Source organism: Orycteropus afer, unplaced genomic scaffold, assembly GCF_000298275.1.
Source record: "Orycteropus afer afer isolate SDZICR_OR568_19922 unplaced genomic scaffold, OryAfe1.0 scaffold00074, whole genome shotgun sequence".
NCBI lineage: Eukaryota > Metazoa > Chordata > Mammalia > Tubulidentata > Orycteropodidae > Orycteropus > Orycteropus afer.
This window is the reverse complement of record NW_006921661.1, coordinates 10,875,519-10,898,543: the sequence shown is the minus strand read 5'-3', so window position 1 is coordinate 10,898,543 and position 23,025 is coordinate 10,875,519. Positions and strand designations below refer to the sequence as shown.

General features: G+C 40.8%; 1 protein-coding gene across 1 annotated transcript in view; it reads right to left on the bottom strand.

Moving 5' to 3' along the window:
* The window catches only part of STIM1 (stromal interaction molecule 1), a 254,115-nt gene that overhangs the window by 95,944 nt on the left and 135,146 nt on the right, over positions 1–23,025 (bottom strand). Inside the window, exon 2 of the mRNA XM_042780950.1 lies at positions 10,738–10,868. Coding sequence (XP_042636884.1) covers positions 10,738–10,868 — 131 coding nt within the window. The remainder of the gene's footprint in view (positions 1–10,737; positions 10,869–23,025) is intronic.

Genomic DNA, 23,025 nt, shown 5'->3' with positions numbered 1-23,025 from the left:
TGCAAGCTGGATTCAGAAGAGGATGAGAAACAAGAGATATCATTGCTGATGTCAGATGGATCTTGGCTCAAAGCAAAGAATACCAGAAAGATGTTTACTTGTGTTTTATTGACTATGCAAAAGCATTCGATTGTGTGGATCATAACAAATCGTGGCTCATATGGAGAAGAACGGGAATTCCAGAACACTTACTTATACTCATGAGGAACCTGTACATAGAACAGGAGGCTGTTGTTCAAACAGAACAAGGGAATGCTACGTGGTTTAAAATCAAGAAGAGTGTGTGTCAGGGTTGTATCCTTTCACCATACTTATTCAATCTGTATGCTGAGCAAATAATCCAAGAAACTGGATTATATGAAGAAGAACATGGCATTAGGATTGGAGGAAGAATCATTAACAACCTGTGATATGCTGATGACACAACTTTGCTTGCTGAAAGTGAGGATGACTTGAAATACTTAATGATGAAGATTGAAGAATACAGTCTGCAGTATGGATTACATCTCAATATAAAGAAAACAAAAGTCCTCACAACTCATCCTATAAGCAACATTACGATAAATGAAGAAAAGATTTAAACTGTCAAACACTTCACATTGCTTGGTTCTACAATCGACACCAATGGAAGCAGCAGTCAGAGCATCAGATGACGTATAGCACTAGGCAAATCAGCTGCAAAGGACCTCTTTCAAGTCCTAAAGAGCAAAGATGTCTCCTTGAGGACTAAGGTGTGCCTGACACAAGCCATAGTATTTTCAATCACCTGATATGCATGTGAGAGCTGGACAATGAATGAGGAAGATGAAAGAAGAGTTGATGCTTTTCAGCTGTGGTGTTGGTGAAGAATGCTGAAAGTACCATGGACTGCTAAAAGAACTAACAGGCCTATCCTGGAGGAAAGGCAGGCAGAATGCTCCTTGGAGGTGAGAATGGCCAAACTTTGTCTCCCTTACTTTGGTCATGTTGTCAGAAGGGACCATTTCTTGGAGAAGGATGTCATGCGTGGTAAGGTGGAGGGTCCACAAAAGAGGGCAAGGTCTTCAACAAGATGGATTGACATGGTGGCAGCGACAATGGGCTCAAGTATAGCAAGAATCATGGAGCTGGCACAGGACCGGGCAGTGTTTTGTTCTGCTGTGCATAGGGTCGCTATGAGTCAGAAACTACTTGATGGCACCTAACAACAACAGCATTCATCACCTAGTGTATATCTGGGCTCTTTCTGTTTTTTAGCTACTATGAATAATGAGCAGCTCCACTTTTATGTTTTATATATTGGACCTTGATGTACAATTTCATTTGAAAAATGGGGTTCCACTGCTTTAAAAAAAAAAAATTGAAAACCAAAGGGTGTAGACCTTGTAGAATTCTATAAACTAAATGAAAGAAGGAAAGTGTATGATGAATAATCTAAACCAATTGAAAAAAAGGTATCTTCAGTATTGTATCCTTCCACAAAAAGTAAATTTTTCTGTAACATTAAAAAATTATTTTGTAGAGTGGGAAAATAATGTGGAACAAAACTCAAAATCATTAAAAAAAAAAAAAAAAAGGACCAGGTTTGCTGGTCTGATAGAACCTGGTGAAACCCCCTGAGACTATGACCCCTAGCTGCCCTTCAGGTCTGGAATTGAACCCACTCCTGTGGCTTCAAAAACAGGCATATGAGCTGAATATTTACATTAGGTAGATACACTCCTTAGAGAGATTACTCATGGGAGAATAGAAGGGCTGTGTATGCACAGGGAGACAGCTCGGGGGGCAGGAGTACATGGGAGTTAAGGACACAGGGAAGAGGTAACTATAGGGAGGAAGTGGGAAGAGAGCTGTTGCATTGTGGGAAATCGCAGTCAATATCATGAGACAAAGTATATGTGAACTGCTATATGGAAAATGAATTTTCTCTGGAAACTTTCACCCAAATCACAATAAAAATATTTTTTTAAAAATTATTTTGTAGTATAATATAAGGAATATAATAAAACTTAGGATCTGAAGATCTGTGTATAATTCTAATTAGCTGTGTGAATTTGAGCAAGCCACTTAAAATCCTTACCTGGCATGTGAAAGAAGGAGAAATAAGATCTCTCTCACAAGGCTGCAAGGATCACATAAGATAATGTACAGGAAAGTAACTTTTAACTGAAAAACATTATGTAGATGTAAGGTCTCACCTTGATTTACATTTGTCAAGACCGTCCTCTACAGGACTATTAGAGAAATAGGACGTAACCCTATATTTGAAGGAGGACAAAGGGAAAGCGACCCCAGCATGTCCAAAACCATCCCTTGGTCTCCAAGAAGGATAGAAGTTTGAACCAAAAAGCCTAGAATTACCTCAGGGATATTACAGGGTTCCAAAAGTTGAGAAGGAGGGCAGGGCACCAAGGAAGCCAGCCTCATGCAGATCTGACTTGAAATAATCCAAAAACATGGATAACTAAGAGCTAACTCAGTCTCAGTTTCCTTATCAATTATATGGAAAAAGTGATAATCTATCTCATAGGTTTCCTGTAAAGATTACATGAAAGAGTATATGTAAGAGCACCCAGCACAGGCCCAGCACACTGTAGCAGTCACAGTAGGAGTAGAAATAGTAACACCAGTACTATACTGGACCACAAGCTAGGCACTTCATATACATTTCATTTAATGTTTGCCATAATCCTTCAAGGTTGGGATTATTGCCCCATTTGACAGTGAGGGAACTGAAGCTCTAAGAGTTTAAGAAACTTTCCAAGGCCATGACCTTGACAGTCACACAACTAATAATTGGCAAAAATAGATCTAAAACCCTCATCTTCCTTCAAAGCTGGTGTATATTTTTGCTCAGCCACACAGCTTGTCAGCATTCTCATTTTCCTTTTTTTTTTTTTCCTTTTCTTCATCTGTGCCTCTCTAGTATATGTTTTTTTTCTAAGTCTTTCCTATTATTTCAACTACAGTGATTTCATCTCCATCTAGAGTGTATGTATGTGTCATGGATTGAATTGTGTCCCAAAAATATATGTGTTAGCTAGGCCATGATTCTCAATGGTTTGGCAGTTATATAATGATGAATCATCCCCTATGATGTGATCTGATATAATCAGTCAATCGATTGTAAAGGGATTAGGGTGGGATGTTTACAGCACAGAGTAAGGGAATGCACTGTAACAAGAACTAACAAGGTGAAGCAAAGCAGAAGAGGTTAGACTAATTAAGTAAGCAAAGGTAAGTCACTCACTTATAGTTTCATCAACTCTAAAATGAAATCAATAACATGTAGCTCACAGAGTAGTTGAGGATTAAATGAAACGGTCCATGTGATCATCTGGCACAGGGGCTGGTACATGGGAAAAAGACATTCTCTTTCCACCTCACTCTCTTTGCCAGGTGGGTGTGACCTGATGAGAGCTGTGCTGTAGTAATTGCAGTACCAGTGCAGAAAGACAAATGTACAGGCAAGACAATACAGTCAAAATCATTAGGGCACAAAGCAATACAATTTCTAATTAAGTGCTAAATTGAGAGATATAGACCATGTGCTATGGGAGTTACTATTGAGATGAGAGAGATCAGTAGGGATGGAAAGTCAGGAAAAGCTCATGAAAAAAGTGAGGCCAGAGCATCCCAGCGGACAGCTAAGAATGATACAGACAAAGCCAGGGGCTGAGGAGAGCGGTATGAGAAGTTAATTCCAGGTAAGGAGAACGACCTCAGCAAACACAGGAAACCAGAAATAACCACAGGATAACTATGAAACAAACCAAAGTCATAGTTAGTAGGAGTGGCTAGAGAATTTTAACCCTTTCATGACCCAGAGGACATATATCATCCATGAACATTTTCAGCCTCAAGTTTCTTGGGAAACTGCTAATCCAGTTATAGTACATGCTACCGCCTGTGGGGACCTGTATAGTTGCATGAATCTGAAGAAACGGACCTTATCCCACCAATTCTAGCACTAGAGTCAACTTGGGACACATGTGCCCCATGTAATTGTATCAAAATCCATATTACCTCAAAAAATGTTTTCTCTTGATTTTAACATATTACTAAAGACACATGATATCAACAAAAAATTCAAAGCAGAAAATAATTTGGTTATGAAAGAGTTAAGGAAGGCTAAGACCTGATTTGAAGGGATGGAATGCCAGGCACAGGAAATCAGATGGAATGTTGTTGTTGTTGTTGCTGTTGCTATGTGCCGTCAAGTCGACCTGACTTATAGCGACCCCTCCTTGGGTTTCCGAGACAGTATCACTACGGAAGTAGATTGCCCAACCTTCCTTCCGAGGAGTGGCTGGTAGATTTGAACCATCAGCCTTCTGCTTAGCAGTCAAGTGCCTTAGGCACTACCCTACCAGAGCTCCCAGATGAAATAAGAATGGGAAATCATGGAGAAGAGACTGAACCAAAATGTAGCTTAGGAACAGGTATAAAAGGGACAAGTGGGAAAGACACCAGAGGCAAGGGAACAGTTAGAATGGTTCTGCAGCGATGTGGATATGAGGAAATGAGACCCAAAGCCTGAAGAGGGAATGAAAATTACTAGTAATTGTGGTAATTACTGTTGGGCATAACCCAGCTATTTAAAAGAAAAAAAAAAAAAATGCTGTCAGGTCAATTCCAACTCAAGCAACCCTATTTGACAGAGTACAACTGTCCCACAGGGTTGCCAAGACTGTAAATCTTTATGAGAGCAGATTGCCTCAACTTTCTCCCACGCACAAATTAGTGCACAAAATTGGGCTTTCCCGCTCCTCCCGAAATACTCCTTCCTATCGGGGCAATCTACTTCCATAGTGATACCGCCTCGGAAACCCAAGGAGGGGTCCCTATGAGTCAGGTCCGACTCGACGGCACATAACAACAACAACAACAACAACATCAAGTCCAAGTTCTTCCTGGCCCTCTGTATACTGAAGTGGGCTTGCTACCTACACCCCTCAAGGCTTAGTCCCCCCAACCCTAATTCAACCTGGTCCTAGTTTCCACCATTCCCCAACTCTCACAGTCTCCCAGGACCTAGCATTCTATGTGGAACAATGGAAAAGGGAGGAAAACAAGTCAGTCTCTACCTGACTGAAGTCCAAACAGACCTGATAACACTATGGCTTTGTTATTCAAAATCCTATAGCCCTCCAGATAGGCAGGGAAAAAAATCAGAAGTTCTCAACCCATACCATAAAGTACAGAAGCATACACAGGAGACTGAGTGAGCTGCCAGAGAAATTGCAGGCCCTAGAAATGTGTGACCCTGCCCTATTATGGAGGCCTCCTCTCTTACCATCAGCCAGAGATAGAACTACCTCCTACAGTGTCCCAGCTCTAGTCAAGTCAGCCAAGCTGCTGGGGGTGGCTCCCATAGCTAAGTGCTGTGGTGCCATGGGATAATGATATGACCAACTTGGAATTCTTGCTATCCAGGCAGCCCTTCCTCTCTGTACCATCCCACTAAGGAAGGAAAAAACATGGACTTAGGACATGGACTCACGGTCAGCAACTTTGCATTAAATTCTAACAACCCTACTAGGAGCTGCTGCTATGTGCCATCGAGTTGATTCTGACTCATAGCAACTGCAGATGACAAAGCAGAATTGCCTCATAGGGTTTCCTAGACTCATCTTCATGGGAGCAGATTGCCAGGTCTTTTCTCCCATGGAACTGTTGCGTGGGTTTGAACCACCCCCTCTCAAACAGCTGAAGAAGCCAAGAGAGGTGAAGTTATTTGCTAAGGTCACATAGCTAGTAAGTGATGAAGCCAAGTTTCAAACGAAGTTTGTTTGCCTCAAAATGTATAATCACAAAAAACAATAATAGCAACAACCAAAACTAACATTTACTGAGCCTCTCCTATGTGCCAGGCATTGCACTACTTGCTTATATGCATTATTTCATATAATCTTCTCAATAACCTCACAAAGTGCCCATTATTATTACTTCAATTCCTGATTAAGACGTTGAAGCACAAAGAGATTAAGTAACTTTCCCAAGTTTACACAGCTCATAAGAGGCACAGCCAAGTTCAAATCAAGGTCTGTGTGGCTCCAGAGTACAAGCTCTTAACCCTGTGCTGTACTTCTACACCACACATCCCAAACTCTTACAGGATCACAAGTAGATCTTGCAGGTTCATAGATTCTTGTGAAATCTTCCTGGGCTCATACTACTAACTACTCATCCCTACCACCCACAAAGTGTGCTCACCCCCTGCTTAGGACTTCCATCTCAGCCGGACACCATGAAGCTATAGTGGTATTGGCCAGTCATTCAGCAAGGTGATGAGGTACATAATCTGTACCAGGCTCTGTTGGACACTGGTCAAACAGAGACATGTGAGATAAGATCAGTCCCTGCCTTTACAAGACTCAAAATATGATGAGAGAAATAGATATCAATCAGACAAGCACTAAAATAGAACTATCAGATACAAGTAGATTTTCTGGAAACACAGAGGAACACAAAGGAGAAAGTAGCATTCACTGAGTTTGTATTATATGTCAGGGACAAGGCTAAGAACTTTTTTAATTAGCATATGAAGAAATTATTATAATTATTATTTTTGGTGTTTAGTTCTATGAACTTTAAAACATATTTAGATTCATGTAACTGCCACTACAATCTGGATCTAGGACAGTTCCACCACTCAAAAAAGTTCCCTTATTCTGTCCCTTTCGAGTCAAACACTCCCCACACCATTAATCTCTGGTACCACACCATTAATCTCTGGTAATCACTAATACATGCTCCATCCCTATAGTTTTTGCCTTTCTCAGAACGTCATATAAATGGAATCATATAGTATACAACCTCTTGAGACTGGTTCCTTTCACTTAGCATAATGCCTTTAAGATTCATCCACACTCTGGGCATGCATAGTTCTTTCCTTTTATTGCTGAGTAGTTTTCTACTGCATGGACATACCATAGTTTGTTTATCCATTCACACAGTGAAAAACATCTGGGTTGTATCCAGTTTTTGGCAATTATGAATAAAGTTGCTATGAACTTTCATTTACGGGTTTTAAGGTGAACATAAGTTTTCATTTATAGGGTAAATACCTAAGTATACAATTGCTGGGACATAATAAGTTTATAACTTTATTTAAAAAAAAAAAAACTGTTCTCCATAAAAGCACGGATCTTACCTGTTTTGTTCACTCTGGTATTCCTAGCCCTAAAATAGCATCTGGCACATAGTAGGTATTCAATAGGAATTTGTTTAATGGCTGAATAAATGCCCATGATTGTCCATGTAGGCTTCAGAGAAGAAAACAGCACTGCTGTCAAAGAGTCTGGTCCAGTCAGGCGACAGTGGTTATAGACACACTCTTGTCTACCTAGGTCAGACTGTAAAGACAACCTGAAAGTACCATCGCACTGCAGCAAATACTTTCCCACGGGCATTGTTCGCACTAAGGGTATGAGTAGAAAGCATGTCATGAACTTCCACACTGCCAGCCTGGTAGAACTCTATGCCAGCTTTGTATAAAGGGCACCATTACCAATAATGCCATCTTGCTCACCTAAAGGGTGCACAATCCAAAACCTTTGCTACCTAAAACAGAAACAAGCAAAAATGGCCCTGGAGCAGTCAAACTGGCCAACTCACACTTTTACTCAAAACCAAACTCACTGCTGTTTTATACTCACACTTACATAGTCTCTCTAAAATGCCTGATGGGCCTCAGTTTATAATTTCACAGCTCATGATGGAATAGATACAGCAATTAGAAATGAGGATGAATCAAAGAAGAAACAGCAAAACTATAAGAAGCAATCACAACAATGCATTTAGGAATCTAGGCACTTTAGTAATAGTGCAAGAGGTCCTGAAGACATGCTGTAAACTATTCAAAGAAAGTTAACACCACGTTCACAATAATCTGTAAGAAGAAAGAGTTCTTTAAAAATAGCTAAAGTTTTGAAAGATTTAGCACTGACATTATAGTTTCGTTATCTGAAAAACTCACCAATATGAAATTGAATATATAAGCATCCCTTCAGACTTTTGCTAAGGTCCTCAGATAATCAGCAATACTTTTAAATGGTTCATAAAAATCTCAAGTGCTCAATGACCAGTACAAACAGGGTTTCTTTACTGGTACCTCATCATGTATTACCCAACCTTCTAAGCCATGAGCTGTCCTCCAGCTTTCTAGTTAGGTCTTGAACTCCAAGGTTGTCTCATATATGTTTGGAATGACCTAAGCACACACACTATACTGCCCCTACTTTCTTTGTCGAGTACAATAGTTTGCAACTGATCACGAAAACCCAGACTAGCAGGTCTCTCTAACCAGCAGAGGCCTGAGGTGGCAGGGAGAGCATGTGAAGTCGAGGCAAGACAGAAGCTGTGCTGAAAAAGAACAGCTCACCCCTGGCGCAGAGAAGAGTGGGGTGACAGCTTTTGCATTATTTTGGAACAGTTTGTGCTGATGAGCTTTTTGTTGTGGTAACGTTCCTCTAAAAAGAACATTTTCTCCCTCTCCTCATTAACAAAGCAATTTAGCAGAAAGTGAAAAAAGAAGGAGGAGCGGATGACAAAGATATCCAGGAATTTGTAGATCTTGGATCATATCACTTTCTTAGCTGTCCCTGTCCCCGTCATGTAGCCAGATCCTAGGGATGAGATCAGGACACTTCTAGGCTTCATTCACCACCAAGGCCATGGTTCTACTCTTAGTAGGAAAAAAAAAAAAAAAAAAAATTTTTTTTTTTTTTTTTTTTTGTCCACTGAGGGTCACACAGCTCTAGATGTGACCAAAAATTCAGGTACTTTCATAATGGTTGTTTCCCTTGCTTAAGAACACGTAATTGTCTTGTTTAACAAGTACACACATCTCAGCCTGGCTGCCTGGGCCTCAATTTCCTTTCCAATTTTCTGTCCTGCAGTTTTCTACCAATCTTTCTAATTAAACCATGCTTCATACCACCTGCACACCTTTGTTCACATTAGTTCCCCACCACTCAGGCTGCCCCACCCCTTCCACTCTATCCACATCCTACTTTTCCTCTACAAAGTCTATTTTCCCCCTACTTTGAATTCCTTGGATGTTATCTAGCTCAACTTAATATAAACTCCCCTCTGTTGACCAATCAGTGGAGTTCTGTACTCTACTTGTCCATCTTTAGTGACAGAGTTCATTTATCTACCAAACCAGACTTTTCTATGACAAGATAGCTCTGATAGATAATTCTTTACTTTAGAAGAATATGCCTATCCTTTACTTTCCCCACACTGGTCCTTAGAATACAGGAAACAATACACCAGTGCTTTAAGAGCATGGGCTTTGAAATCAGATCTGAGCTCAAATCCAGGGTGCTCTTGAACAAAATGCCTAATCTTTCCAAGTCTCCAATCCTTGGTAATAACACCAACTTCAAAAGGCAAACAGTAACTATACAAAGAGCTTAACACTGTGCCTGGCACAGAGTTAAGAGTTCAATACATGATAGTTAATACTAGTTGTCACTGTTATCATCATCTTTATTTTTCTGACTCCTTTACTTCTTATGTATTTGAAGACAGACATTATACTACCCGAATCTCTTCTTCTCCAGACTAGAGTTTCTTCACTATATATAATAAATTACATGAGGACAGACTGTGTCTGTCTTATTGACTGTCACATCCCCAGTGCCTGGTACAAGGTCTGGCACATACATAATGTTGTTGTTGTTGTTATTTGCCATCGAGTCGGCCCTGACTCATAGCGACCCCTCCTTGGGTTTCCGAGGCAGTATCACTACGGAAGTAGGATTGCCCAACCTCCCTTCCGAGGAGTGGCTGGTGGGTTTGAACCACCAGCCTTCTGGTTAGCAGTCAAGTACCTTAGGCACTATGCTACCAGAGCTGAATTGTATTCAATACTCTCCATTTCATAGTTTCCATACCCTTCATCATTCATGTCATTCTTTTCTAATTAGGTTCTCACTGTTCTAAAACCTTCTGACAACATGCGATACAAAATTGAATTCAAAATTCAAAGGTGGGCTAACAAGCAAGGAAGAAAGACGAGACTTGCCTCCTCCTTCATTTCATAAACCTTATCACTACTGAAGAGTTGGCATAACTTGGCAATTTCCCTAAACTGCTGGCTCATGTTGAGCTTAAAGTCAATCCAAACCCTTAAATCTTCTCTTCATGATGACCATGTCCTCTGGGCTCTGTGAAGTTGGAGCTGTAGTAATGCCAAAAGGGGAAACAATAACAGAACGTTCTCCATCCTAAAGATCCCTCTAGCTCTTAATACCTGGACCACTCAACTGGCTTCTAGCAACTGCAACCTGGAATCAAAAATGATCTTTCTAAAAACATCTGTTTCTTCCTCCCAAATAGAGTTTAAGCTTCCAGAAGACAGGATCTGACTGCCTGGCCTTCTTTTCCACACGCCAAGCACTAAGTAAGTACCGACTGATCACTTCTATCCACAGCAGGATTACAATAAGGATCCAGGGAAAACTCAAGCTTCCCTCTCCCCTTCAAACAGCACACTCAGTCAGTGTCATGTGACTAGCCATGTGGGAGCCAGTCCAGATACAGACATGGGCATAAAGGCTGCACTCTGACAGGCTAGCTTCTTGAGGGCTGCTCTGCTGAGAGCCATCTCTCCTGATGGGGAAGAGTTCCTAGAGAAGAAGCAAGCATCAGAGAACATCTGTCCACAGGGAGCAGTCTGTCTAGGTGGCTTTCAGAGACTATTTCACACAGGAAGAGAAGAGCGCCAGACAGGGTGAGAAAGCTCACCTCATCACTTTCTTCCACATCCACATCACCATTGGCATCATCGTCCATCAGCTTGTGGATGCTGCGGACGGCCTCAAAGCTGAGCTTCTCATCCTCACTGTCGCACAGGGGCTTGTCAATCCGGCAAAACTCTGTTCAGGGAAAGTAAGAGATAACATTACTCAGGGCTGCCACCTAGCCTCTGTCACCCACCTATCTCAGCGTGTTTAGCTTCTAGCATCTGACTCCTCATGTAGGCCCTGAATGGGTCCCTTGTACTAGGAGGGAAGTGTTTCATCTAGCCTTTAACTGTCTGTCTCCCTAAGAATATGTTGAGTTCCCCCAGTCAGGGACAGTGCTTTATCATCCTGATAGTTCCCTGGCAGAGAAATCAAGCCTAGTACTAGGAATATACCAGGATCTGAACAAAGAATATAGATGGATAATTCACAAGGGGGGGGGAAAAAAAAACAACCCACAAATGAAACTAAATACAAATGGCCAATGAACATAGAAAAAAAATTTACTACACGAGTAATCAAAAAAATACCTATTCAAAATGAGAGATCATTGTTAATCAGTCAAATAAACAAAGATTTAACAATTCAGTAAAGTCAAACACAGTGAAAAGAAGTCCTATACAGTTAGTGGTGATGTAAAATAGTATACGGTTTCAGAAACGGGAAAATAGTTCAAGTGCCAGAATAATGGGTAGTTTTCCTTTTTGTTCACTTTGTCATTGCTGGTGTATATAATGACAGCCACAGCCTGACTAGGGAAATCCCACAAGCAGCTATAACCAGCAAATGTCTATTAGACATCTAGAATCTAGAGGTCCTGAGCTCATCTGATACAAGAGCTTGGGAGTTTGGAGTGCCTCTTCTTTTGCCTATCATCACACAGCCACAGACCCGTAACATCAGCACAAGAGCTGGGGTCACCCCAGCTCTTTCCATGACACTGAATCCTCTCTTACAACCTGGAAAACACCTAGCCTGACTGATGCACAAGTCTGCCTGGAATCCGGTCTCAGCTCTACCATGTGCCTCTAGGTAGATCAATTCCCTTCTCAAAGTCTCAAGTTCACTATTTGAAAAAGGCAATTTGGCTAAAGTTTCTACAGTTCTTACAACTGTAAGTTCTTACAAGTCTTAGATCCTAAAATTTCCTCTTTACTTTTAACCCTGGTCTCAATAATCACATCCTAGGCTGGGCACTCTTCAGATCTCTCCCAAAGAAGATGGAAGAAAGATCTTGACTCCCCAGATAAGAAAAAAGCTTATCACAGGAGAGGAAGCAAGGTCAGGGTAAAAAGGCTGTGGCTGTGAAGCCTTCTAGAGGCACTGATCAAAGACCTGAAACACTAATCCTTTTGATTACTTGTCTGTTTGCCAGTTGCTCAGATCCTTTTTAAGATGAGGTAGGGGTGTAAATATTTCATTTTCAAAGTGTCCTAGGTGTGACTGAATAAAAATTTGCTCAGTATTGAAGCTCACTGATGTGAAATAATATGTCCAAAGTCAAACTAAGGTAGATGAAGAACCACAGCAAGAGCCCTGATCTGCTGACTCCCAGACCTGCACTTCACTTAGACTGCCTTTATATTAAGGTGACCTGATAGCTTCGGGATGATTACATCTTCTAAAAGCCACAGATGGTAACACTGGTAAGAAACACACTGTACAAGTGGTTTTAAAAAAAAAAAAAAAAGATGAATTGTGTGTATGCAAAAGAAATATTCCATTCATCCTGCCAAGCTGGGGAGAGGGTGAGAGGATAGTGGGTACTGAGAAGAGTGTAGCAAAAGATTAAGATATTGTTTTTCAACTTCCTTACCACAAGAGTGCCTGGCATGATTGTTTCATTCATGGAGAGCATTGCTGAAAAAATTATCTACCTCCTCCATAAATAATGACTAGCTCATAGATGAAGCACATGGCACTAAGATTAGCACAACTGTTTTCTTCCCTGGCTGTTTTTGTATTACTTGAAGGTATGTGTAATTGCGTATCAGAGCTTTTTGATCAGCATATGATGCCCTCTTCTAAATGACACTTACTGAGTGGACTTCATATATCAAGCCTTATGATCATTTATGGTCTGATAGAGACTGGTGAAACCCCCAAGACTAGTCCCCCAGTCATTCATTGAGCCTGGAATTGAACTCAATCCCATGGCTTCCAACCAAACAACAGACAGGCATATAAGATGACCATTTACACCAGGTAGGTACACTCAGAACAATCAACCACGGGCCATCAGAAGGGCAGTATTTGCACAGGGAGATAGCTCAGAGGGCAGGAATGCACAGGAAAGAAGGACACAGGGAAGAGGTAATCACAGAGAGGAATTAGGAAGACAGCTGTTTGTTACATCATGGGGACTGCAATCCCAAAGTCATGAAACAAATGCATATGAACTGTTGTATGGAAAACAAATTTGCTCTATAAACTTTGACCCAAATCACAATTAAAAAAAAAAAAAAAATTAAGTGGAGAGACAGGAAATCAAAACCCAGGTGCTAAGTGCTATGATGGAAAGAATCATGATTACTCAAGTGGTCAACAAACTTCTTCTGTAAAGGATCAGATAGGAAATAATTTAGAATCTTTCGATCTGTTGCAACTACTTAATTCTGCCATTATAGCACAAAAGCTACCATGGACACGGACAATATATAAATGAGTGAGTGTGGCTGTGTTCCAGTTTACAAAAACAGACAGTGGGCCATTGTCATGGCTTAAATTCTGCCCTCCAAAAATATGTGTCACCTTGATGAGGCCATGATTCTCAGTACTGAGCCCTGGTGGCACAGTGGTGGTTGGCTGCTAACTGAAAGGTTGGCAGTTCAAATTCATCAGCCACTCCATGGGAGAAAGATGTGGCAGTCCGCTTCCACAAAGATCACAGCCTAGAAAACCCTATGGGACAGTTCTACTCTGTCTTACAGGGTCTCCAGGAGACAGTATTAACATGGCAGCAATGAGTTTGGTTTGGGTTTTTGGTGGATGACCTCCATTTTGTGACCTAATTATCCTCCATTTTGTGATATGTCATAAATCCTAACCTCTATATGTTAAAGAGGCAGGATTAGGGTGGGGTGTGTCTTGAGTCATAGCCTTAAAAGAGGGTGTGACTTCAGTCACATCCATATACTCAAGTTCCAACCTTACTTAAGTCACACTCTTACTCAAATCATACCTTTGGCTTGAGTCTCACCTTTTATCTTACAAGAGATAAAAGGAGAGAGGAGGTAGAGGAGAGAAGAGGACCTTACTATCACTAAGAAAGAAGATCTGGGAGCAGAGTGTGCCCTTTGAACCCGGAGTCCCTGAAATGAGAGCCTCCCATACCCACGGGAAGACAGATGCCAAGACACATGGAGATCTCCAAGGAAAACCAGGCCCACAGATGTTGAAAGGAGACAGGATCTTCCCCTAGAGCTGGTGCCCTGAATTCACTCAACTGTGAAAAAATAAATTTCTGTTCGTTAAAGCCACCTACTTGTGGTATTTTTGTTATACTAGCACTAAACAACTAAGACAGCCAGATCTGGGCTATAGATTGCTGACCCTTGCTCTAAAAGATCAGAACTGGCACACCTGAACCACACTGAATTGACAGATTTCTGACCTAAAGTAAAGAAATCTGATCTTTTCATTAGTCTGTGTCCACATACAGGCTTATTGTAAATAAAGCACAACTTCTAGTAGGCTTTTAAAAATAAAGGATATAGTTTATCACGTTCTAAGGGCTGAGGACCTCCAGATCGGTCATCATTGGCCTGAAGTCAGTCAACTACTGTCCTCAAAGACCTCCTGCAGGTCCAAGAAGTTTGGGCTTTAAAAATCAGGCTTTGGTTTGTAACCTGATCAGATAGAGAGGTGACCTTTGCTGTTGGCTTTATATGGCACAGAAAAGGATTAAAGGGATTGAGGATGAGGAAGTACAAAAGTTTGATGTCCCATATGGCCACAGAACCCAGTCCAGAAAAATCTTGTCAATCAAAACTCACAAATTACTCTTCAAGCAAGCATTTCCTAAGCTGTCTCCCTGTCCTTCCTGAGACCTTTTCTACCTTCTCTTATCCATTCCAGTCTGGCAAGGTTTCCTGGAGCCATCTGGCAGTACCTTAGGATTAGCCACCAATTTAGCAATGCATTATTACTGCAATGAAAGAGCCCAGGACTTAGATTCAGAACAGTTACGTCAAAATCACAGCTTCACCACTTTTAAACCATATGATATTGGGCAAATTATGAGAATTAAATAAAATCACATTTCTTAAAACATCTAGCATCAGGCCTGGCATAAAGCTGACATTCAATACGTGTAGTTTCCTTCTTTCCTCTCAGAGCAGCAAGTGAACAGTTCCCATTCTTCTGCTCATTTCAGTCACTTTCCCTGTCAGACTATGAATCAAGTATAAAGTCAAGTATAGGAAGTACAGTCCAATCAAACTGATTAGTCATATGCTGCAGGTGATTGGGCAAGTGGCTCTTTGCAGGACTCTGACAATGGCCTGTGCTCTCCCAATATTTATGTATGTATCACTGGTAACATTTATCATACTGTGTTGTATTGTCCATTTGTCTTCCCCTTCAGATTGTGATTTCACAAGGGTTTGAAACCATGTCCCCAATACTGTACACAGGTCGGGGTTTTCAAAATTTTGGTTTCAAGAGCCCTGTGGTAGAGTGAATTACTTAGTATGGTTCTTCTAGCTACAGACTTTGTGACTTCCACCAGCTGACTGGGTGGACCTATGCCAATGTAAGGTGCTTGTAGCCCACCAAGGAGATTGAATAGTTTGCTAATAATGTAAATAAGGTGCATAGAACCCTTGTGGGAGTGGGACCATGGAAATAGGTGTATGGAATCCTAATGTGGGGGCTGGTCAGTTTTGCCATCCTCTAGGCTTAAAATGAATGACCCATCCCAGAGGCAAGGGGAGGAGAAATTTTATGAACACCAAGAAAGAAGACCCAGGAAAGGAACACATCCTTGGACCCAAGATCCCTGTGCTAAAATGGCAGAGAGAGAACAGCAGCAGAACCAAGAGACTGGCATGAGACAGAGTGGTGGGTTTCCCAGCCCACGGAGCAAGAAAGCTGAGTGCCTTCAGGCAGGCTTGCTAGCGGAGTAGGGTGCCTCCCTGGCCACCTATCTGCAGAGCTAAAAAAGCACTGTAATGCTTTCCCAAGTAGGGCAGACTTCTCAGCCAGAGAGAAATGTGCCTGCAGCACTGCATGGCTGAGAAGAACTAATTGAAGAACTATATCCTGAACACTCCTCCTCCTGAACTGTAACCTGTTACTTCCCTAAGAAACCCCGTAACTGTGAATATTGTCTGTGAGTTCTGTGTGGCCATTGCCACACATGGATTATCAAACCCAACAGAGAAATAGAGAGTGCTGTGGGAGGGACGGCTGGTATCAGAATTGGTAAGAAGACTGGTGGGTGACGGCATTGCTGACTTCCGCCCCACAGGAATCCACCTGGGAGCTCTGGTAGCATAGTAGTGCCTAAGGCACTTGACTGCTAACCAGAAGGCTGGCGGTTCAAACCCACCAGCCACTCTCGGAAGGAAGATGGGGCAATCTACTTCCATAGTGATACTGCCTCGGAAACCCAAGGAGGGGTTGCTATGAGTCGGGTCCGACTCAACGGCACATAACAACAACAACATTGATGTTCTTCATCCTCCTCTCACCTGGAAGTCAGACGATGTCAGATGCTGCTACCATGTTGTTTTTGCAACCCCTTTATACCTTTAACCATTACTGAAGATACCAAAGAACTTTTTGATAATTACCACATTAGAAATTAAAATCTTAAATTTTAATATTTAGCTATTAATTCATTTTAAAACAATAAGCCTCTTACACATAAATATAAATAACACATTTTTCTGAAAAACAATCCTATTTTCTGAAGGAAAAACTGTGAGAAAAGTGGGATGCTTTACATTTTTTCAAATCTCTTTAATGTCTACATTGGTAGAAGACATTTGGATTCTTATATCTGCTTCCTCAATTTGTTGTGATATGTTGCTATGATTAAAGATCAAAATATAGATGTACAGTGGAAGAGGAAGGCATATTTTAACAGCCTTTCAAGATAATGTGGACATTCTTCTCTGATTCTATGCCAAAACCTGACAAGTGGTAGGTTTCTTAAAGGTTAGTTGCAATCTGAAATCTGAAATTGTATGGATGGACTTTTTATACTATTATATTAAAATCTATTGCTCAACCTTGCACTTTGAATGGGTCGTTTTCCCAACATGATTCTGTAACATGATACATTAGTCTTTTGGAAACTATTGGTTCACTGAGTTACACAGATCTTTCAAATATTGACACATTTCATTTACATATTATCAAAATGGGGAGCTCTGGTGGCACAGTGCGTAAGGCATTTGACTGATAACCAGAAGGCTGGCAGTTCAAACCTATCAGCCACTCCTCAGAAGGAAGACTGGGCAATCTACTTCTGTAGTGATAGTGCCTCAGAAACCCAAGGAGGGGTCGCTATGAGTTGGATCCGACTCGACAGCAGTGAGTTTGGTTTTTTTATTATCAAAATAATCACTTATTAATATCACCAATGATTTTCTCAGAAAAGTTTTTAATTTGGGGAACCCATCAAACTCATGGTGGCAATATAAAAGCTGTCCAAAAATCTAATTAACACTTGAAAAATGAAATTTATCACTGGCAACAAATACTGAAAAGAAGACCAGAAAGATGTTTACCTGTGTTTTACTGACTATGCAAAGGCATTCAGCAGTGTGGATCATAACAAATTATGGATAACACTGCAAAGAATGGGAATTCCAGAACACTTAATTGTGCTCATGTGGAACTTGTACGCAGACCAAGAGGCAGTCATTCAAACAGAACAAGGAGTTATTGTGTGGTTTAAAACCAGGAAAGCTGTGCATCAAGGCTGTATCCATCCTTTTACCTTACTTATTCAATCTGTATGCTGAGCAAATAATTCAAGAAACTGGACTGCATGAAGAATGCAGTGTCAGGGTTGGAGGAAGATTCATTAAGAACCTGTTATATGCAGAGACACAACCTTGCTTGCTGAAAATGAAGACTTGAAACACTTACTAATGAAGACCAAAGACTATAGTTCTCAGTATGGATTACACCTCAACATAAACAAAACAAAAATTCTCATAATAAGAAACATCATAAGCAGAGAAAAGAGTGAAGTTGTCAAGGATTTCATTTTACTTGGATCCACAAGCAACACCCATGGAAGTACCAGTCAAGAAATCAAATTACATATTGCACTGGGCAAATCTGCAAAGACCTCTTTAAAGTGTTAAAAGCAAAGATGTTTCCCTGAGCACTAAGGTGCACTTGACCAAAACCATGATATTTTCAATTGCCCCATATGTATGCAAAAGCTGGTCAAAGAATAAGGAAGACCAAAGAATTGATACCTTTGAATTATAGTGTTGGTGAAGAATATTGACTGCACCATGGACTGCCAAGAGAATGAACAAATATGTCTTGGAAGAAATATAGCCACAATGCTACTTAGAAGCAAGGATAATGAGACTTCATTTCACTTACTTTGGACATGTTATTAGGAGGAATTAGTTCCCTGGAGAAGGATATCATGCTTGGTAAAGTAGAGAGTTGGCAAAAAAGAGAAAGACCTTCAATAAGATGGACTGACACAGTGGCTGCAACAATGGGCTCAAACATAGCAAGGACTGTGAGGACTGTGCAGGACCAGGCAGTATTTCGTTCTGTTGTACATGGGGTCACTATGACCCGTAACCGACTCAATGGCATCTAACAACAGTTGTCCTTAAAGTGGCAAACTCACTTTATTCATTTTCAAGAAAATATCTGCCAAGTACCCAAATTTGAATAATCATAGTTTGTCAGTCTATTGTTCTTTCAAGTAAAAATATGTTCCATGAAAAAAAGGATTCGTTCAGCTTGCAACTCAATCACACAAATGCTTGTCCTTGAGATAACCATCAAACTCCCCTATTTCATCACTCAAACACTAAAAAGACATATATTCAGGGATAAAATGTAATGAAATTAATAATTTTAACAATTTATTGAAAATACTAAAAAAAAAAAAGAGAGAGAGAGAGTATGGTACTAAGAATACATGATTATTAATACAGTTTGGTGCCATGGCTTTGATTCATGTTAAAACACCAGCAATTTTACCCAAACACCATCACTGCAAATACATACACAGTGAAAAAGGCAAATACCATTTCAGTCTATGGTTAGTATATATATATATATATATTAATTTATAATATAAGCTTAGTATAAGATTATTTTTAATATTCTGGTAGCCCTGAAAAGATCTTGGTGACCCCCAATAGTCTGCAGATCACATTCTGAAAACCACTGGTGTAGACAAAACCACAAAGACTTTTCCTGCATATCCAAATCTTCCCCCAGGCAGAGCTACTCATTCACTATTCTATGCTCCCAAGCACTTTGTACATACATAGCTCTATTAATTCTCATGTTCTGAGTTGTTCACATGTCACATTTAGAGAGGACAAGGACCAAGTGTGACACACTCTACCCTCCAGGGCCTACTAAAATCTACACTATCATATATGAAATTAGAAAATGTTGGCTGAATGAATGAATGCATGAATAAATGTATGACTGAATGGACTCAAACCAAACTGTATCTCCCTCAAAGGGAAAAGGAATCCTTGGGTACAACCCACAAATCTCTACCACCAATACTCACCATCTATCTACTCCTAATCAGATATGAGTAGCCAATGCCTTCTCTTCTCTTCCAGCCACTTTGTTTCTCATCATCATTAAACAGTAATTCATTCCCTAGTGAACAGAGCATGCAAGCAAAGCAGAGCCACTATGGTCAGCTTGGCAACAGATTGCCTGATGGAAGACACAGCACAAAGGAAAAAAAGTGAGTGAAAAAACAGTTCAAGAAGGTGGTACAGATAGGGGTAGAGAAGAGCACTATTCAAAGTACTCCTCAGTGCTTGGCTGGGACCTGAGAGGAATCTGGAAAGTACCAAGTCATCAGTGAGAATAATTGATGCCAGTTTATCCCCTACCCCTAGACAGGACTGGCAACTCTGCAGTGACCCTTGATGGGATTAGAGTTCTTGGGAAAGGCTCAAAAGACCGCAAACTGAGAGCAGTAGCCCTGGGAAGACTCAGATTTGGCCAAGGACCATGAGGTTCCAGAGAGAAAATAGCATGGGACCTAATATGGGGATGGGGCTAGGGGAAAACCAACTAGATGGAAGTGTAGAGGCTGAGAAGGGGAACTGGTTTGGGCCCTGGAGATGGAAGGAAAGGCCCCCATTGGAATATTACATCTCAGGTGAAGCACAGAGCAGGTCTACCTACAGAGAAGACAGGGGTCAGATCTCTGGGCTGGGTAAAACACAGCCTATCTAGCCTTATTAGAACATTATGTCCTCATACCCAAGGAGAGGCCCAGCTCTTCTCAGCAGGGGACAGGGATTCAGAGGAGCTTTTCTCTGGGCACATCTGGTACTGGTTTCAGCCGTTCCAAGCAGCACTGACACAAATAACCCCAGAGTCTAAGCTCTAACTTCTGACCAAGCTCACTTTCCCCCTGGAGAAACTGTGTACAAAGCTGTATGTTGAGCACTATAATGAAATATGTCTTTAAGTTCCACCAGCATTTCAGGCTTTTTACCTCTTATAGTCCCTATCTCAGTTTGCTCACAATTGCAGTTATCTGAAGACATGAGGGCAGAATTCATGTCTTTTCACAGTACTTACTACCACATAGCATAGACCATATTTATTAGTTGATTTGTTTATTGCCCGACTCCCTCCACTAGAAGTAAAATCCCCAAGAGCTGGGACTTCTTTGTTCAGTTCATAGTACGCATTTGCAGTGTAGTAAATTAGCTGGTATGGCTTTTCTAGTCATACGTCTTTGTAAACTCCATAGTGGAATTGGCCATGAGCAACCAAGTAGATCCTGATTGTTAGTTATCCACCTGGGCATTTCTGTTAGGAGCAGCACAAAGTAATTTTCTGGGAAGCTTGCTCTCTCTCAGGTGTATGGAATTCTGATGTTGGGATTGGTTAGTTTGGCCACTCTGCCAGGCTCAAAAGGAGGCCTCCTAGAGGCAGAAGGAGTCTATCTGACTGCTGCCTGAGAAAGATGTGCTGCTGAGAGAAATGTGGTCCTGAGAGACAATGTGCTGCTGGGAGAGAGACTGAAAGACATGCGCTGCTTGGAGAGAAACTAAGAGAGACTGTCAGCTGAGAGACAGCGAGCTGAGAGACTGAGCGTGTTCCTGAACTTGAATTATAGCCTGGTGCTTTCCTAATAAACCTCATAATCTGTAAGTTCTGTGTGGCCACTGCAGCTAATTATTGAACTCAGCAGGGAATGTGGTAGGTGCTGTGGGAGGAACGGTTGGTGCCAGGGTTGGTGAAAAAGCTGGAGGGAGGCAGCACGTCTGGCCTCGTAGGAATAGGCCTTGGGCTGCTGATGGTGATTCTGTCTTCCTTTTATGGGGTTAGAGGAGGTCAGAAGATGCGGCCTCCTTGCCTCTTTGGCAGCATTCAATATACATTTGTTAAATGAATGAATCTTTGTCTTCTCTAACATGTAAGGCAGGCTTCTCCTCTCTTCCTGACTTTTAAATGTAGGAGTTTTAAAGAATTCAAATTCAGTACTAGGCTCTCTTCTCTTTTTACACTACACTCTCCTGATGTGATCTTACCCTTCTCCTAGTTTCTATCACTATTTAAAGAAATTACTAGCTATTGTTGTTGTTGTTGTGTTGTTAAGTGGCACCAAGTCAGTTACGACTCATAGCAACCCTATGTACAAAGAGAACAAAACACTGCCTGCCCCTGCATCATCCTCACAACCTTGTTGTTTGAACCACTGTTGCAGCTGCTATGCCAATCTATTTCATTGAAGATCTTTCTCTTTTTTGCTGACCCTCTACTTTACCAAACATGTCCTTCTCCAGGGACTGGTCCCTCCTAATAACATGTCCCAAGTAAGCAAGCCTAAGTCTTGCCTTTTGTCACTTCTAAGCAGCATTCTGGCAATACTTTTTCTGAGACAGGTTTGTTCATTCTTCTAGCAGTCGATGGTATATTCTTCACCAACACCATAATTCAAAGGCATTAATTCTTCTTCAGTCTTCCTTATTCCTTGTCCAGCTTTTAAATGCATATGAAATGATAGAAAATACCATGGGTTAGGTCAGGCACATCAGAGTCCTCAAAGTGACATTTTTGATTATTAACACTTTAAAGAGGTATTTTGTAGCACAGTTGCCCAATGCAGTGCTTCATTTGACTTCTTGTCTGGTGCTTCCTTGGGCATTGATTATGGATCCACGGAAACAGAAATCTTTGACAACTTCAATCTTTTTTCTGTTTATCATGATGTTATTTATTGGTCCAGTTGTAAGGATTTTTGTTCACCTTATTTTGAAGTGTAATCCACACTGAAGACTACAGTCTTTGATCTTCATCAGTAAATGTTTCAAGTTCTCTTCCCTTTCATCAAGCAAGGCTGTGTCACATGTATATCACAGGTTGTTAATGAGTCTTCCTCCAATCCTGATGCTATGTTCTTCTTTATATGGTCTATGTACAAGTTCTACATGAGCACAATTAATTGTTCTGGAAATACTATTCATTGCAATGTTATCCACAATTTTTTATGAGTCAAACAGTCGAATGTCTTTGCATAGTTGATAAAACACAGGTAAACATCTTTCTAGTACTCTCTGCTTTCAGCCAAGAACCATCTGACATCAGCAATGTATTGCATCCCTTGTTCCATGCCCTCTTCTGATTCCAGCTAGAATTTGTCAGTTCCCTATCAATCTACTGCTGAATTGTTTTTTAATCATCTTCAACAAAATTTTACTTGCATGTGATATTAAAGATATTGTTCAGTAATTTCCACATACTAGTGGATCACCTTTTTTAAAAAAAAAAAAAAAAATATAGGTCTCTTCCAGTAGGGTGGCCAGGTAACAATGTTCCAAATTTCTTAACATAAGACAAATGAGTGCTTCCATTTTGCACTTGTTTGTTGAAACATCTCAACTGGTATTCTGTCAATTCCTGGAGACTTATTTTTTGCCAGTTCTTTCAGGCAGCTTGGACTTCTTCCTTCAATTCTTCCACCAGTTCTTGATCATATGCTACATCCTGAAATGGGTGAACATCCATCAATTCTTTTTGGTACAGTGATTCTCTGATTCCTCTCATCTTCTTTTAATGCTTCCTGCATCATTCAATATTTTGCCCA